Below are 16,459 nucleotides of genomic sequence, written 5' to 3' on the forward strand. Positions count from 1 at the left end.
AAACTGCACCGGCTCTTCTGACAAACCTGGAGAATTAAGGCACTTTTACCAAAACAGATTTCAAAAGGCAACAAGTCAAAACCCAACAATTAAGTAATTTGCATATGCCTATATATTAAGTTTTAAGATAACCTGGGTTATACTTCGTTCACACAAACAAATTAACAAAATATAGCAGCATACAACCTATGAAAAGCTTAAGAAATTTATTAGATGCACAGATAAAGTGCAGTAACAGAGATACTTGTGTAAATCTTTTTTTTTAAATAAATAAGGTACAATTAAACCACCTTTGACTCACTTTAGCTCCAAAAGAAAAGTCAGCCTAAGTTTTAATGATTGAACTTTAAGGTCAAGGTGAAATAGATCCTAACTGTAACAGTGGTTGTGATCTGTAACAACTGTTTGAGGCTCCTGTTCCCCTCGAGGTCTCCCAGAAACAGGAAGGCTATTGCAGATACGTTAGACACAGTTCCTTTCACAGAAACATTTTTGTCCTAAAGTGTGGTTGCTCAAATACATGTTAAAATATTTAACAAGGAAACAATTTTCTCCTGATCCAGTTGATCTTTTAAACAAGAAAATGCATTTTTTTTCTCTGATGCAGCCCACGGGAAGGAGCAGAAGTAAACATCCTCCTTAACTGAAGACTGTTTTGCTTTAAGAACTAAACTATTGCATTATATGAGAGCAAGAAATACGCATTTTGTGTCATCTTTTTCTCCAAACATACAGCCCATTGACAGACTTACTTTTGCCTTCGTCTCAGAGGTCCATTTGTCTTCAAGAAAGACACACATTAAAAAGAGGTTCCCTTTCAGGGTCTTATAATAAAATCTTTCACTGCCTTTCCATCTGGGGAAGCTCTTTGACAGAAGGAACTGTCCCTGATGGAGTTTTGGATGTTTGTGCTCTGTTATCCATGATTTCAGGCACTTTTGGGCTAACATGGCTGTGTAATTTAAGTCAATGCAATAATATTAGCAGTATGTTCAATACTCAGAAGGGTCACCACGGTTTCCTTCATACACTCAGGATTTCAAATTCTTCTTCCAATTCAAATAGCTTGTCAGTAGATTCAATGAGTTCTGAAAAATAAATTAAACAATTCAGAATGTAAAGGCATGCCTAATTTTGTTTACTAAAAAAACCTCAACCCCCTCCCCTTCTGAAATGCTGCCTTAGAAATATTTTATCACATATATTTAAAAATACGTTGTGCCAACACTTGTAAATTGGACATGGCCTGTCTGGATAACTGATAAGAGTAAGGTTCTTATCCATGACCCTCAGCAAAGCCCAGCTGTTCCAGCTGTGCTGCTTCTCCTGTTGCTGCCCAGCAGCACTCAGAGTGGTACCACACCTGCTCCTGTGGTTGTCACTTCTGGCTTGCTCGGAGGTATGAAAGGAGGCCAATGTGGGGGGTGCTTCTGCACCAGCTCGAACATCCGCAGGCTCTGCTGCTTGAGAATCTCCTGAGGACAGAATACAAACCTGAAAACTGCCTGCTTAATTAAAAACATTTTAACACTGCATATCCATCAAAGAACAGAGGCTGTGAATTCCTGTTATTTCAGGTACATGCCATCATGCATCTCTGCTCCACACATCTCTAGTACTGTCCTGCTTGAAAACACACCTGGAAGATGGATCTCTTAAACTCTCCTACAAGTTATCAGTGCATTATAATGAGCTTTGATATCCATACATCTATAATTTTATTTACATGGAGCAAACAGATACCAAGAACATACTTCTGCCTTTTAAAAGTAAATTACTTGCTTGGACCTCTCTGTGTTCAAGTTTTCTGTGGATTGATGGGAACAAAAGACACATCTATCTACTCAAAAAATCCAACAGATTTTGGAAGATAGGTTTTGATCGGGAGAAAGAAGTTATTATTGAAGAATTTCACTGCTATCAGGTGAGTTACATCATATCCCCTACTTCAGTTATTTACAAACTGCTTTCTGTAGCCTTTTTCTAAAGAAATGCTTTTGTTTGGTGGTACTTCATATTCACATTCGTGTTGCTTAATATCCCAGCTGCTTGCTGTGTCTCTCAGTAAATGAGGTATGGGCCACTAAGGCCGTGCTGCTAACAGAACACAAACTCAGGAGGGGGCTGTGTGCTTCCTCTGCCACTGCAGGGCTCAGGGTGGCAAAATGCTGAACCAGCTCCAGCAGCAGTGTCAGCTCTCCCTGGTCACTTGTGCCACCTTCACTGGGGATCATTTCATTTGCAGGCAGGGAATTTCCATTAACTGAAAAAAAGAACAGGATCCACCATTTCATACAGAGCAAAAAAAGATAGCAGGATTACCTTTTGTACAAGACTACACCAGTTATCAAAATCACATTCTTCTTTGCAAAAGAAGCCCTAAGGAAAGAATACACATGGTAATATTTTTAAATATGTCAATGAGCAAAGATGCTGTGGGTTATATCTCAAGTGACAATCACCCAAAACCCAACCAAAGGACACTGGCATGAGATCAGACTGAATTTCTTCAGCTACCACAGTGTTCTTGTGACCTGTGCTGGATACTTATACAACAATTCCACCTGGAGAGTTGTAGATTAAATAAAACAAGCTCAGCTGAGTATCTTCTCAAGAGCAACCAACACACAGATGATAGTGATGGAATAAAATAAGGAAACATCATTCAGCTCCTTGCTTTGACTTTCAAACTGCTTACTGGGAAACGTCTGTGCTGCCCAGGAAAGAAACTTAATTGGCTGCCCAGGACACAAACAGCTGGTGCCCTGCTTGAGCTAAATGAATGCATCCTATGCAGTTAACATCTAAACTACTATGTGTTGAGTTTTAGATTGCAGAAGGGTACCCTGTGGTCAAGGCAACATGCTGCTGCCCTTACCAATACACAGAGGTATAGCTTTGAGTAAAGCACACACATTTGTTATTTTCTAACACCTACTAAAGCTACTGAAGGGTCCAAGTTCATGATCTTCATTCTGTGTGGGGCTTGCTGGCAGTGGAAGCTCTCGTCATCGACTGTGCCGTTTTCTTCTGAATCTACAAAACTCTGAGTGGTGTGAGGGTCCAAGTAGATCAGCTCATTGCCTGGAGGGGTAAAATCCACATGGTGATGACAAGTAATAAACACTAATTCCATCCAGACTTGTGAAACAAACTGGATTATCACTCCATATCTCAACTCTCTAGCTAGGGAGTGTTTTAGAGACCAGGAAAGCCAGGCACAACAGTATCCCACAGGGCATTTTGTATCATTTCCCACTGTTACCTTTTAGGGTGGATTTTTTTTGGATGTTTTTTCTACCTTTGTCATATACTTTCCTTTATCTACATGAGGTCCAGTACAGTTTTTAAAAATCTCAACTGTAGTAATCCCTAACATTCCTCAGATCAAAGATACAGGATGACCACAAATGCAATCTGTAATCCCATTAGGCATTCACCCAGAAATTGAACAAATAAGTCTGATTAAAACAGCTCATGTTTTACAAAAGAAAGAACAAAATGTCCAAGAAGTTACAGATCAGACCAGGATGAAATATGAAAGACTGAATCTAGGATCAACTATTGCACTAATTAATAAAGTAAGACATGGAAGAAGGTGAAAGACATACTGCCTTGGGGGAAAAAAATTGAAAAATATGAGACAATAATTTAAGAGAGCCAGGAAGCAAAAGAATAAAACAAGACACTCTTAACTAGAAAGTATTAAGGATTAGAAAAATTCAGTATTTAAGCAGCAGTGACATCTGACACTCGTTGAATGCTATCAACTTTCCTTAGTGTCTTGTTCTTGCTTACATCATTCCACATTTTTATGTCAAGCTTTGCTGCTCCTTTTCTGTTCCTATAAGGATGGTCTGATACTGTTCCTGAAGTGTCTGAGGTATGTTTCTTCTTCTCCATTCTCATGTTTAAAATGCTTAGTACTGCCCCTTCCCAAAGAAAATCTTTTCTCTTTCAGTCATATGGGTATTTGGAGTAAGTTTCCTTCTTCCTTACCTAAAAATCCTATAAAATAATAGGCATTATTGGGTTTCCCTCCTAATGCTCCCAAAGACTGTGGCATCTTAAAGCATTCCTAGGAGTCCAAAGAGAGAAAAATTAAATGGATTTGTTTATTGGCATAACAGATACCTGAACTTTTTCACATACACCAACAAGCCACTGAAGAATCCCTTACTTTAAAGGCATCAATGTACACTGGGTTGATGTGATTAATCCCTAGCCTGAGAGGGATTATCAGCAAGAGAGGCTTCCAGCCTGGGCACAATCCTGCTGCGTTCTTGTTTTGGCCAAGAGCACTTCTGTGCAGATGTGCAGTGCCGTGGGCAACGCCGCTGCTCTGGCCAGGGGACCAGCACATCTTCTCTGGGGGAGGGAAAAGAGACATCAGTGAATGCACAGAGCAACAGGGCAGATCTCCCCCTCTGCCACGAGTTAAATTGCTTTTCCAGACAGCTTTAAAGAGCTCCTGCTTTAAGACAAAAGGAGCAGGGTGTGTAGTGCCTGGGAGATGATATGGCAGAGAGGAAGCATCACAAATTCTTCAGGGAATTCTTCCCTGCCAGTGATGTAGACATAAAATAAGCAGAAGTAGGGACTAAAGTAGAACCAGGCTGTGGCTAAGCACCACTTGTAAACCCACCCTTCTTACAACTGAAAACAGGCCACACGTTTCTGAAAGACCTGCCCATCATTTCCCTTTTGCCTGACAAAAGCAAATGTCTGGCAAACTCTGTATTACAAGCAATTTTCTGTATTTTTACATACTGCAACTCCATTCCATTGCTGGAGTGGGAGTTAAGGTAGCACAGACCAAACTCCACCCACTCATCCACGTGGTGTGTAAGCTGGTCACCAAAAACTCCTCACTGTTCTGTGCTAACTTTCCTTTTGGAAACCCCAAACCTGAGTATCCATCTCCTTTATTCCTTTTCTTACCCTGGGAACAAATAGGGACGGTCCCAAAATTTTGCTCATGCTTAGATGCATTCGGGAGAGTGAAGTCAAATCAAAAATTGTCACCAAGGAAATAATCACAGAATCATCAAATCATTTAGGCCAGAAAAGACCTTTAACATCATCAAATCCCATCACCACCCTAGCGCTCCCAGAAGCAGTTTGTGCAAACAATTCAATTTGCCATGAGCTTGAGCTACTCTTTAATATCTGCTGAGACACTAAAGCAGAAACTCCTGTTTCACTTACTGATGTCTTCGATGACCACTGTGTTGTCCATAGATACATAAACTGCTAACGAGTTCCATTCATCAAACAAAGCAAGCTTCCTAGAAAACACAGAGGCAATAATTAATAAAAGCTTACTGGGACCATGAGGGCAGATTTTAACGCAGGACAGTTAAATGGTTCTTGAGTAAAAAAGTCATTTGTTTGGAAAAAAAAAAATTGTTGGGTTTTTTTTTTTAAGTCTCCATGTAGTAAAAAGACAACTTTTAGTGTTTAATGTATTTGGAAAAAAATAATAATGAGTGGTTCCAGGAAAAGCACTCACACTATACTGTGTGAAAACTGTTTTGTCCTTTTGCCAAATGCAGGGGTAATAACAGCTCAACCACATAATTAGGTTTATTATTTTTAATTAACAGATTCTGCTGTGGGATTCTGCCCATCATGTAGAGAACAAAAAAACTTCCTATGCCAGTTTTCCACATTACTTTGTGCTTAAGAAGTTCTGCTAAACTCAGTGGAACTATTTCAGGGTGTTAAAAGCCAGAGCAGCTCCAGATTTTGGCACCCAAAAGTTGGGAGGGTGGCAGAACAGCACGCAGGTTTCTGTCCACTTTGTGTGACATCCAGAACTCCGGGGAAGGGAGCTCCTAGGCTGCACAGGCGCTGTTGGTTGTGTAAAACAAGCTGACAAACTGGTATGTGAGCTGTGAGGAACTCCTAAGGGAAAGGAGCTGGAGGCCAGAACATGCTTTAGCTCCTGTCTCTCTCCAGAACGTGTCTGTCCCAGGCTGCGGCAGCAGGCACCACAGTGCAGCCTCCAGCTGCAATCACGACTGCCCGTCCCTCAGCCCAGGAGGAGCTCCCACGTTTTCCTGGGAGCCCCTGCATGACTTACTTCAGTACTTGGGCAACTGTGTTTGGTCCAAACCATTCTCCAATGGACTTCCCCTCTCCAACTCCCATCTGAGCTGTTTTAGTAAGGGAAAACACACAGGAAAAGTCCAGAGAGAGGCTGGTCACAGTCTGTGTCAAACAGCACGGCCTACTAATATCCTGACTAACATTCCAGAGCAACTGCAAGCTGTATTTGGCAACAACAATTATTTTCTCAATCTATACTCTTAGCAAAACTTAATGACTGCTAGTTCCCTCACAAAAAGTTCCTAAACTGTAATGACAATTACAAATAAGTCCTTACTACAAATTACAGCAATAAGTTTTATGACTATTTTGATACTATCAACCCCACTAGCCAAAACTTGCACACTTTATCAAGAGCTAGTTTCTAGAATACGGATTTATTGAGGTCTTAGTGAATAATATTTCTGAATTATTATACTTTGTACCCACTTGCGTATTTTTTTATTTATATATAAATATATACACTGTCTTCATAATCACCTTTTAAAAAATTTAATTAACTTACTTCAAATGAGAAAGTTTCAACACCATAGGAATTTCAGTAGACAAAAGGAAGGTGATGTGCGTTCTTACCCATTTGGTGGATGGAGTAACAGCAATCTTTCCTATCCAGGAAGCACCTTAAGATTCTATGATATTCTTCTGGCTGTTTTTTGTGTTTCTCCCATTGCCAATCTTACAGGAAAAAAAGTTAAACAGATTAAAAAATAATGTTTTCATTGTACAGATCAAATTTCTAGACGGCAGAAAGCCATACAATGAGATCTTAAGAGACAATCCATCTCTAATATTTACATTTTATTTAGGGATCCTAGAAGTCACACCTTGTCTTTTATTATCAACTTGTCTTTTATATCACATGCTATTGTGTGAAAATTGAGAAACTAAAATAACAATGCCAACTGCAAGTATATCCTGAGTATTGGATACTTGGGTATTCCTCAAAAACATTTATAAAATAACAACAATGGGATTCCCTATTTGTCAAGGCTGACATGATTTTGCAACATCAGACAAGAACAGCTCACTAGTAACTTTATCAGGACATCACAGAAAGTTTAATTAATAAATTTAGGTTTTATGCTTCTACGGAAAACTGCAACAAAAATGAAACAACCTCCAAATAACACCAAAGTTGCCTCAGCAACAGTACTCACCCCTTCCTAAATGTCTGCAGATCAGTGCCTGGGCCAGCATCATCTGCCCACACCTCAGCATGCATCCCCAGCCCGTGTCAGACGAGGGACCCGTGCCTCCTGGGAACAGAGCAGAGTCAGGGCACTGAGAGAGCCTCAGTCACACCTGTCACAGCTGTGAGCTGTGCACAGAGCCCAGGCACTGAGAGAGCCTCAGTCACACCTGTCACAGCTGTGAGCTGTGCACAGCCCAGGCACTGAGAGAGCCTCAGTCACACCTGTCACAGCTGTGAGCTGTGCACAGCCCAGGCACTGAGAGAGCCTCAGTCACACCTGTCACAGCTGTGAGCTGTGCACAGCCCAGGCACTGAGAGAGCCTCAGTCACACCTGTCACAGCTGTGAGCTGTGCACAGCCCAGGCACTGAGAGAGCCTCAGTCACACCTGTCACAGCTGTGAGCTGTGCACAGCCCAGGCACTGACAGCCTCAGTCACACCTGTCACAGCTGTCACACAGGCTAAAGGCACTGAGAGAGCCTCAGTCACACCTGTCACAGCTGTGAGCTGTGCACACAGCCCAGGCACTGAGAGAGCCTCAGTCACACCTGTCACAGCTGTGAGCTGTGCACAGAGCCCAGGCACTGAGAGAGCCTCAGTCACACCTGTCACAGCTGTGAGCTGTGCACACAGCCCAGGCACTGAGAGAGCCTCAGTCACACCTGTCACAGCTGTGAGCTGTGCACAGAGCCCAGGCACTGAGAGAGCCTCAGTCACACCTGTCACAGCTGTGAGCTGTGCACAGCCCAGGCACTGAGAGAGCCTCAGTCACACCTGTCACAGCTGTGAGCTGTGCACAGCCCAGGCACTGAGAGAGCCTCAGTCACACCTGTCACAGCTGTCACACAGGCTAAAGGCACTGAGAGAGCCTCAGTCACACCTGTCACAGCTGTGAGCTGTGCACAGAGCGCAGGCACTGAGAGAGCCTCAGTCACACCTGTCACAGCTGTGAGCTGTGCACAGCCCAGGCACTGAGAGAGCCTCAGTCACACCTGTCACAGCTGTGAGCTGTGCACAGAGTGCAGGCACTGAGAGAGCCTCAGTCACACCTGTCACAGCTGTGAGCTGTGCACAGAGCGCAGGCACTGAGAGAGCCTCAGTCACACCTGTCACAGCTGTGAGCTGTGCAGAGAGCCTCAGTCACACCTGTCACAGCTGTGAGCTGTGCACAGCCCAGGCACTGAGAGAGCCTCAGTCACACCCGTCACAGCTGTGAGCTGTGCACAGCCCAGGCACTGAGAGAGCCTCAGTCACACCTGTCACAGCTGTGAGCTGTGCACAGCCCAGGCACTGAGAGCCTCAGTCACACCTGTCACAGCTGTGAGCTGTGCACAGAGCGCAGGCACTGAGAGAGCCTCAGTCACACCTGTCACAGCTGTGAGCTGTGCAGAGAGCCTCAGTCACACCTGTCACAGCTGTGAGCTGTGCACAGCCCAGGCACTGAGAGAGCCTCAGTCACACCTGTCACAGCTGTGAGCTGTGCACAGAGCCCAGGCACTGAGAGAGCCTCAGTCACACCTGTCACAGCTGTGAGCTGTGCACAGAGCCCAGGCACTGAGAGAGCCTCAGTCACACCTGTCACAGCTGTGAGCTGTGCACAGCCCAGGCACTGAGAGAGCCTCAGTCACACCTGTCACAGCTGTGAGCTGTGCACAGCCCAGGCACTGAGAGAGCCTCAGTCACACCTGTCACAGCTGTGAGCTGTGCACAGAGCCCAGGCACTGAGAGAGCCTCAGTCACACCTGTCACAGCTGTGAGCTGTGCACAGCCCAGGCACTGAGAGAGCCTCAGTCACACCTGTCACAGCTGTGAGCTGTGCACAGCCCAGGCACTGAGAGCCTCAGTCACACCTGTCACAGCTGTGAGCTGTGCACAGCCCAGGCACTGAGAGAGCCTCAGTCACACCTGTCACAGCTGTGAGCTGTGCACAGCCCAGGCACTGAGAGAGCCTCAGTCACACCTGTCACAGCTGTGAGCTGTGCACAGAGCGCAGGCACTGAGAGAGCCTCAGTCACACCTGTAACAGCTGTCACACAGGCTAAAGGCACTGAGCCAGCTCCTTTCTCTCCACAGTGCCGGTGTCACTTCACTGCTCGCCCCACAAACATGAAGACTTCATTACATACAGGTACAACCAAGCTGTTTTTAATAGCTTTAATCTTTTGTTTGCATACACTGTTAAACTATGATCAAAACGTTCTAGTACTGTAAAAATAACTCTTCAGTCCCCAACATCATCACTAATCCATAACCAGGCAGCTGAAATGCTGCATACTCACCAATAGGAGAAAACTTTCTTCTATACGTAAACCAGAGACGAGCACTTATATCCAACAATAACTTAGATTTGTCTGGAATAATTTCAAGAGGAAACAAATTATTAAAAATTAATAATTTAAATTATTAACTTAAAACTGAAAAATCCAAATTATCCCTATACAGTCAATATACAGAGTGCCTGTTAGCTTTTACGTACAAGACTCTTGATACATTTTTAGCAGTTTAAACACAGAGAGCTTTTGCAGACTACTAATTAAAGTTAACTTATTAACGATGAAGTAATTATTAGCCAATGAAGTTTTACAAGGTGTTTGGAAGGCCTATGCCCAGCCTGAATAAAACAGCTCTGGAGAACTCTCTCCTCAGGAAAGAACTGGTAAAGCAGGTTAAGAAGTCCTACGTGCAAATCAACATGGAATTACACATTACCTCCAAACCCAACTGAAAGTAATTTTAAGGAAAGGTTAACAATGTTAAATTGAATTAAACCTCTCTTTTTTCTTGTTTGTTTAAACACATGCACTTACAGAATTCTCCAAAGGCTCTGAAGAATGCCTAAGAATCCTATCTGCTGCATTTAAACCTATCTTAGCTGTGGCTCAGACTGGCTGGCTTTTCCAAAGGATTCTCCTGCTGATCAAGGCTGCATGCAGCACCCTGGGCTGTCCTGCACACTGTGCCTGCCCGGTGCCACTGCCTTTGACATGTAACACAGGAGGCTGCCCCTGTCTTCTCCCCAGGGAGCAAAACTCAGTTCTGAAATCTTATTTTCACATAAACACATTACTCTGCCCTAACTTTCAGTGCAGTATGTGCCATAGATCAACTTGTTATTGTTATTTGAAATATCATTTTAGTTGCAAGTAACAGGCTGCAGACAGCATCCCTCGTAGGAAAATGACATTAGTAATGCTGAACATTTCCCAGAAGTTGTTTATGCGTTTATTTCTGAGGCCCTGCTGTTGTGAAGTGACCAGGCTCACGTCTGACAGCTTTGCTGGGAGTGTGATCATACTGCATGAATTACAGCTGGAAGCACCTTGGCCCTGGTGCTGGTTTCTGCACAGGAGGAATTCCACTGCTTACACCTGGTGTCCCATTGATGAAGAAAAACAAACTTCCCTCATGGGACATTTAGGGAACATAAGGAAATCAGGAGCTGTTGATGCATGTGAATCTGTGATCGTTCTACTGATGTTACAGATAATTTATTTCTAAAAGATACCTGTGTTTAGGTGGTGTTGCCTTCCTAAAATCCACACTGGCTCATCGGTTTCTGGAAATTCTTCTAAGTAGTCTGACAAAATAGTGATCTGGTTTTCATACCTAGATAAAACTGGACAGGAACACACAAAATTCAAACTCCATTTTATCCCCTTGTTCTTTTATGCACCACTTGGTGCTCTCAAACTGAACTAGTTGCAGCAAGTTTTTGCAAGCTTTGGGGCTTCTGAGCAGTGCGGCAAGCTGCTTTTATTTTTCTCCCTTAGAAGCTGTTCTGACACTGAAATAGCCAATGCCTTGGGTTTTTATTTAGATCCTCAGTGACTGCTGAGAGGACACCTTGATTATGAGCAGTCTCACTGAAGCCAGTGACAAAAGTTCAGGATGACTGCAGTGAGGACGAGATTTGATTCAAGATAATGAGGGAAGGGGAAAAAAAGTTAGGCACCACAGCTTGATCTGAAATGTAGAAAAAATACAAATCAGAGTGATTATGGACTCATGCTTAATGGGAAGGGTATGAAAAGTGTTAGCAAGACTGGGGTTTACTTGCCCAACTGGAGATTTGAAAGACTTCAGGGAAAAAAAAAAAATAGATGTTTTGATGTTATTATTTGATACCACATCTATTTAGTGAAAAAATAACAAATGATAATTAATGCTACCAAAAGCAGACAGTCCAACCATTTACTAGATCACTGAAGTGGTGCTTTCTGGAAGAGTGAAACAACCCTTCAGGTGCATAAATTAATGTAAAAATCATTTATTTTAGGTAACAATCATAAGGAATATACTGCTAAGAAATCAGAAGTTTTAAACGAAAGCAAAGAATTTACCCTGCTCTTTAAGTAAGTGCACATATACCCAGTACAGGAAGAATGAATAATCCGCAGGTAAATATATATATATTAAAAGTTAGATTCCATTTAAAGAAATACACATTCCAGCAGTCAAAAGGGAGGCGCAGCACGCTCTGGCTGGGGCCAGCACTGCCGAGCCCCGACATTCCCCGTCCCCGCAGGCAGCGATTAAAGCCCGCACGGGCTCCTCTAGGGCTGTCAGCCCAGCGAAACAACTTCTCGCACCGTGCCCTGCATTCTCCGCCGGAAAAGCCGCCGCTCGCTGCACTTCGAGAGCAAATTATCTATTTTTAAGTCCAAAGACTTAAGACACTCTCGATCCCCGAAATCCAACCGGAGGCACCCGCGCCCCCTTCGCGGCCACCGCTCTCGCACGACACTCCGGACCGCTTGAGACGGTACGGCCAGGGCTTCTCTTCCCTTCCCAGCGCTCCCCGCCGAGCTGCGGCGGCTCCGGGAGCGGGGCGGGCAGACCCGGCTCCGGCCCCCGCCCCGCGCCCCGGCCGAGCCCCCTCACACCCGGGCCCCCGGGAGAGGCCGCGGGACCCCAAGCGCCAGGCGACCCCTGAGGGCGGATCGCACCGCGCCGCCCCTCCGCCCCTCAGCCCGCGGGCGTCTCCCGCCGCCGGCGGCCCTGCGGGATCCCCGGAGCCCCGGCCTGGCCCCTCAGCGCCGCCGTGCCCGCGCCCCTCACCGGCCTCCATCCTCCCGCTGTCACCATCCTCCTCCCCCTCGCCCCGACACGGAGACACAACACGGCCGCGCCGCGGGGCGCCCTGGGAGCTGCAGTCCCGCCGCCCGCCGGCAGCGCACCGCCCCGGCGCCCGCGGGACTACAGATCCCTGCAGCCCCCGCGGCCCGATCGGCGCGCGGAGCGGGCGGGCGGGCGCGATTGGCGGGGCCGAGCCCCGGCGCCGCGCTGATTGGCGGCGGGCGGGCGGGGCGGTGCGGCGCGGGGGCAGCATGGAGGGCGCGGTGTCGGACGTGGCCGTGTGTAACCTGGCGTTCGCGGGGCGCCTGGAGGAGCTGCGGGCGCTGCTGCTCCGCGACAGGGCCCAGGCCACGCGGGCCGACCAGGTCAGCCGGGGGCCGGGCCGGGGACGGCTCCTGCCAGCCGCTTGCTGCCCGTCTTTGCCCCGCTCACCGCTTCCCTCTCGCAGGATCACCGCACGGCGCTGCACTGGGCCTGCTCGGCGGGGCACACGGACGTCGCTGACCTCCTGCTCGGGCTCGGCGTGCCCGTGAACGATAAGGACGATGTGAGTGCCGCGGCCCTGCCCCGCGGCGGCTGAGGGAGCCCTGGGCCGCCGTGAGGGGCGCGCCGGTGCCGCCGGGGCCGCAGAAAGGCCCGGCAGCGGCCGGGGGCAGCTCCCGGAGCCGCTTTTACGGTTCTTTTCTGCCCTTTCCCCCTTCCTCCCGTCGGCTGGTGCTTCCAGCGCGGTGTCTGACACTTGGGAAAGCGCAAGGGAGGTAGGGGTGAAGGAATTCACAGCTCCTGTGGAAATGGGCCTCCTCCCCTCGTGAGGGGGAGATTTGAGACTTGCTTATTGTCGCGGAATTTGGGGTGGTTCCTGGTTCTTTCACATTACCTTCATTTCGGTGCAATCTCTTAAATACGTTGTGCCAGATCATGAGGCACTGTGAAGGTTTCTCACGTTGGGGGAGGCTTTAATAAAGCAGGTTCAGGGTCACTGTTTCACAGTTGGAAAGGAGATGGCTTGCTCCTGTTCTAGGGGAAGAGCTGAAATATTTGCATCTGTTACAAAGCATCCTAAATGTCGTCTGTAAAGAAGGAAATGTCTCATCAATTTAGGGAGCAGGATATAGACAAAGCGTCAGAAAATTTTTAACACCCTTTTCTACTACTGCTGTTTGTTCTTAAAAAGGCACTAGTGTAAATTCTGCAGGGACAAAGTGTTCTGCAAAGATACTACACATAACTGCATAGCAGAAGTGATTTCTCTCATTTAATTGGCAGCTTTTCCAGGTTCTGAGTGCAGGCCTGTAAGAATACATGAGCCTTGCATCTAGTGAAAATCACTAATATTTAGCTTTACACTGGTAAGAACACGTGCAGTGTGAGTAGTTCAGGTCTGTCTGGGTTATGCATTATCACGTTTTTCTGCCTGAAACTGGTGTGGTTTTGTAATGAGGATTTTTTTTCTTGCCTCTGTAGGCTGGTTGGACTCCCTTGCACATCGCTGCTTCAGCAGGCCGTGATGAAATTGTGAAAGCCCTCATTGCTAAGGGTGCTCACGTAAACGCTGTCAATCAGAATGGCTGCACGCCCCTGCATTATGCAGCCTCCAAAAATAAGCAGGAGGTATGTATATTTACATATGTACATGGAGCCGGTGGTGTTCTTGGAAGAGGGATTCAGGTATGTAAAGTCCCCATCCTCCTCCCCCACTCCTGTCTCTTTCAACATCCCCAGATTGCAATCATGCTTCTGGAGAATGGAGCAGATCCAGATGCAACAGATCATTTTGAATCCACGCCGTTACACAGAGCAGCAGCCAAAGGAAACCTGAAAATGGTACAGATCCTTGTGCAGCACAATGCAACAGTGGATATACGGGACTCTGAAGGGAATACTCCTCTGTAAGTAATTTTTTCTTTTTATTTTGCTTATTATAGCATAATCTCTGTGAAATGAAACTCCATTACCTCAGTGTCTTTTTTAATATAATTTTTAATTTTTGTTGTCTCAAAATATTCTCTTGCTTCACATCCTTGTGCAATTAAAAAGCATTTCAGAAAATCATGCTTAGTATTTTGCCTTAGCGGTGTGTACATGCATGCTTTATGTTAGTGCATCTACTTAAAGAGTGTAGAACACGTTTTGTATTATTTTGGAGTACGTTGGTTGCTGCTACAGGGCAGAAAGTGAGCTAATGGCATGAGAGTCAGAGGAAACTGGTCTTGCAGGCTGGTCTAATCTGTCCTACCAAGCAAGAACTCATTTCAGAAGCTTTTCTTCTCCTCTCTAAAGAAAATAAGTTGCAATTGAAGTACAACCAGCCCAGTGTTTGTTGTTACCTTGGAGATCAATTTGAACCTGTGAGGGTTACAGCTGCTTTGAAGCTGGTGTCAGAACCACAGTGGAATGCAGACTTTGCTGTGAATAAGATCAAGCAGTAGGCTTTAGCTGTACATAAACCTCAGTTTGGAATGCACACAGTTCTTCCTAGGACACTGTGCCAAACGGAAAAAAGCATGTGCTGCATTTGCAGCAGCTCATTATCTTTTAGCATCAGACAATTTATTTCTCACCTTTGGTTTAACAGAGATTGCCATTTTCCATTCTCACCGTGGATTATGTTCTCTTTAGCTTTGCTGACTGCAGAGCCAAATCCTAACCCAAAGAACTGTCTTAACATTGCAAGGAGGAATGTTCTTGAGTTGCTTAATGACAGCAGAGGGACTGGACAGCGAGCTTTGGAATCTGTCTAGGTAGTTGGCTGCTTGTGGCTTTGTACTTCTTGGATGTCTCTTCCCCCCCAAACATTCACACTGCCATTTTGACATAGCGTAATTATTGCTCTTTAAAAGCTTGGACAGTCTAACAGTGGCTGTGGGTTTCTTGTTCTCGCTGCAGTCATTTAGCCTGCGATGAAGAGAGAGTGGAGGAGGCAAAGCTGCTGGTGTCTCATGGTGCAAGTATTCACATTGAGAATAAAGAAGAGCTGACCCCACTGAAAGTGGCAAAGGGTGGCCTGGGAGCCATCCTTAAGAGAATGGTGGAAGGCTAGAGGGGGCTTTCCACTTGAGTCTCTCTCCTGTTGCACTTCTATTTAAGACTGCAAACTTCAGATTGTGGTAGTTCAACTAGGATGTCATGTACGGTATCAGCATGGTAATGAAATGTTTTTTGTTGAAGCTGTCCTTCAAGTGCAGTGCCAAAACAACTCTTTGTACTTCCCATTAATTAAATAGTTTACTGATTTTAAAGTATCTTGCAATATCTTGCAGTTTTCTTTCAGTTTACAGTGTGATGTGTGTAAATGTGGTGTTCCTTCTAATTCAGATCCCAGTTTAGAATTATTTGTTCTAAGAAACAGGACCAAAAATGTTTTAACCATCTAAAGCCAGTTTTTATTTTCTTCTAGAGTCTTGTTTTTTCTCTTAGCCTCTGTGATTTGTGTGTGGGGTTTTGTCTGTGTTTTGTGGGTACTGATTGTCTTTCTCCAGATGATTCTAAGCTACACTGTATTTTTCTTTGTAGAATGCCGTTTGCGCAGTTACTTAGATAATTGTATCCATTTTTGCTACTCTTGGTGTATTAAGTGAGCTCTGAGTGATTGAAGCTTTTCTGTTGTTGCTGGTTGTTATCTTGTTTTTCTCTGAGCCTTTGAATTCCTGTATTTGATGAAGTGCTTTGGGCTGTTTGCAGAATGCAGGCACAGTTACAGAGTTACCTCTGCAAATACACTGTTTTATTGTGGGTGACTCTGGATCCTCCTCTGGGATATACTTCAATATTTTTTTTCGTCTTGCTCCTTGTGTAGGTTCCTTTTTCTGTTTTCTTTGACTCCCATGTGCAGCACTGACACTTGCAGTTTACCATCTTATTTTATAACAGAAGCCTGGTTTAATCTTTATTTACTCGTAGCAAATCCTGATATTAAGTTATTACAAGGCAGAATCTGAAAAGTGACCTTCTGTCCTGATGTTGATAAGATCATTTTTGACACCAGTGGATAGATTTTCCCTTTAACAAAGGATGAAATTCTGTGAAATAAAGATCTTTCCTAAACAACAGTCTTTGGTATTATAAAACTTTATTCAACTT

At 45.2% G+C, this 16,459-nt stretch overlaps 2 protein-coding genes across 3 annotated transcripts; one reads left to right on the forward strand and one right to left on the reverse strand.

Annotated features, from left to right (window-relative positions):
• Positions 1–189: 189 nt before the first annotated feature.
• ATG4A (autophagy related 4A cysteine peptidase) lies at positions 190–12,424 on the reverse strand. 2 transcript variants are annotated; one of them, XM_040083754.2, is made up of 13 exons: positions 12,362–12,424; positions 10,809–10,919; positions 9,583–9,654; positions 7,269–7,367; positions 6,685–6,786; positions 6,086–6,158; positions 5,209–5,288; positions 4,181–4,368; positions 4,000–4,078; positions 2,939–3,084; positions 2,323–2,379; positions 1,364–1,475; positions 190–1,088 (listed from the first exon to the last, which is right to left on the reverse strand). In XM_040083754.2, exons 1-13 carry the CDS (start codon positions 12,369–12,371, stop codon positions 1,024–1,026), a joined length of 1,194 nt encoding a protein of 397 aa, XP_039939688.1. In that variant the 5' UTR covers positions 12,372–12,424; the 3' UTR covers positions 190–1,023. The 2 variants fall into 2 exon arrangements, with proteins under 2 accessions (XP_039939688.1, XP_058279182.1); XM_058423199.1 differs by lacking the exon at positions 7,269–7,367 and having other exon boundaries at positions 12,362–12,407.
• Positions 12,425–12,616: 192 nt separating this feature from the next.
• Positions 12,617–16,428, forward strand: PSMD10 (proteasome 26S subunit, non-ATPase 10). The gene is made up of 5 exons (XM_040084248.1): positions 12,617–12,744; positions 12,828–12,926; positions 13,844–13,990; positions 14,102–14,268; positions 15,266–16,428. Exons 1-5 carry the CDS (start codon positions 12,631–12,633, stop codon positions 15,417–15,419), a joined length of 681 nt encoding a protein of 226 aa, XP_039940182.1. The 5' UTR covers positions 12,617–12,630; the 3' UTR covers positions 15,420–16,428.
• The last annotated feature ends 31 nt before the right edge of the window (positions 16,429–16,459 follow it).

Source organism: Hirundo rustica, chromosome 21 (genome assembly GCF_015227805.2).
Source record: "Hirundo rustica isolate bHirRus1 chromosome 21, bHirRus1.pri.v3, whole genome shotgun sequence".
NCBI lineage: Eukaryota > Metazoa > Chordata > Aves > Passeriformes > Hirundinidae > Hirundo > Hirundo rustica.

Bases quoted from the DNA above. Each gene is read 5' to 3' on its own strand.
- ATG4A (XM_040083754.2), bottom strand. The intron at 9,655-10,808 runs GTATCTTTTAGA...AAATTATTCCAG, and splicing joins GCAACACCACCTAAACACAG to ACAAATCTAAGTTATTGTTG. The intron at 4,079-4,180 runs GTAAGGGATTCT...TTGGACTCCTAG, and splicing joins TGTACATTGATGCCTTTAAA to GAATGCTTTAAGATGCCACA.
- PSMD10 (XM_040084248.1), top strand. From the start codon at position 12,631: ATGGAGGGCGCGGTGTCGGACGTGGCCGTGTGTAACCTGGCGTTCGCG. The intron at 12,927-13,843 runs GTGAGTGCCGCG...TTGCCTCTGTAG, and splicing joins CCGTGAACGATAAGGACGAT to GCTGGTTGGACTCCCTTGCA. The intron at 13,991-14,101 runs GTATGTATATTT...CAACATCCCCAG, and splicing joins CCTCCAAAAATAAGCAGGAG to ATTGCAATCATGCTTCTGGA.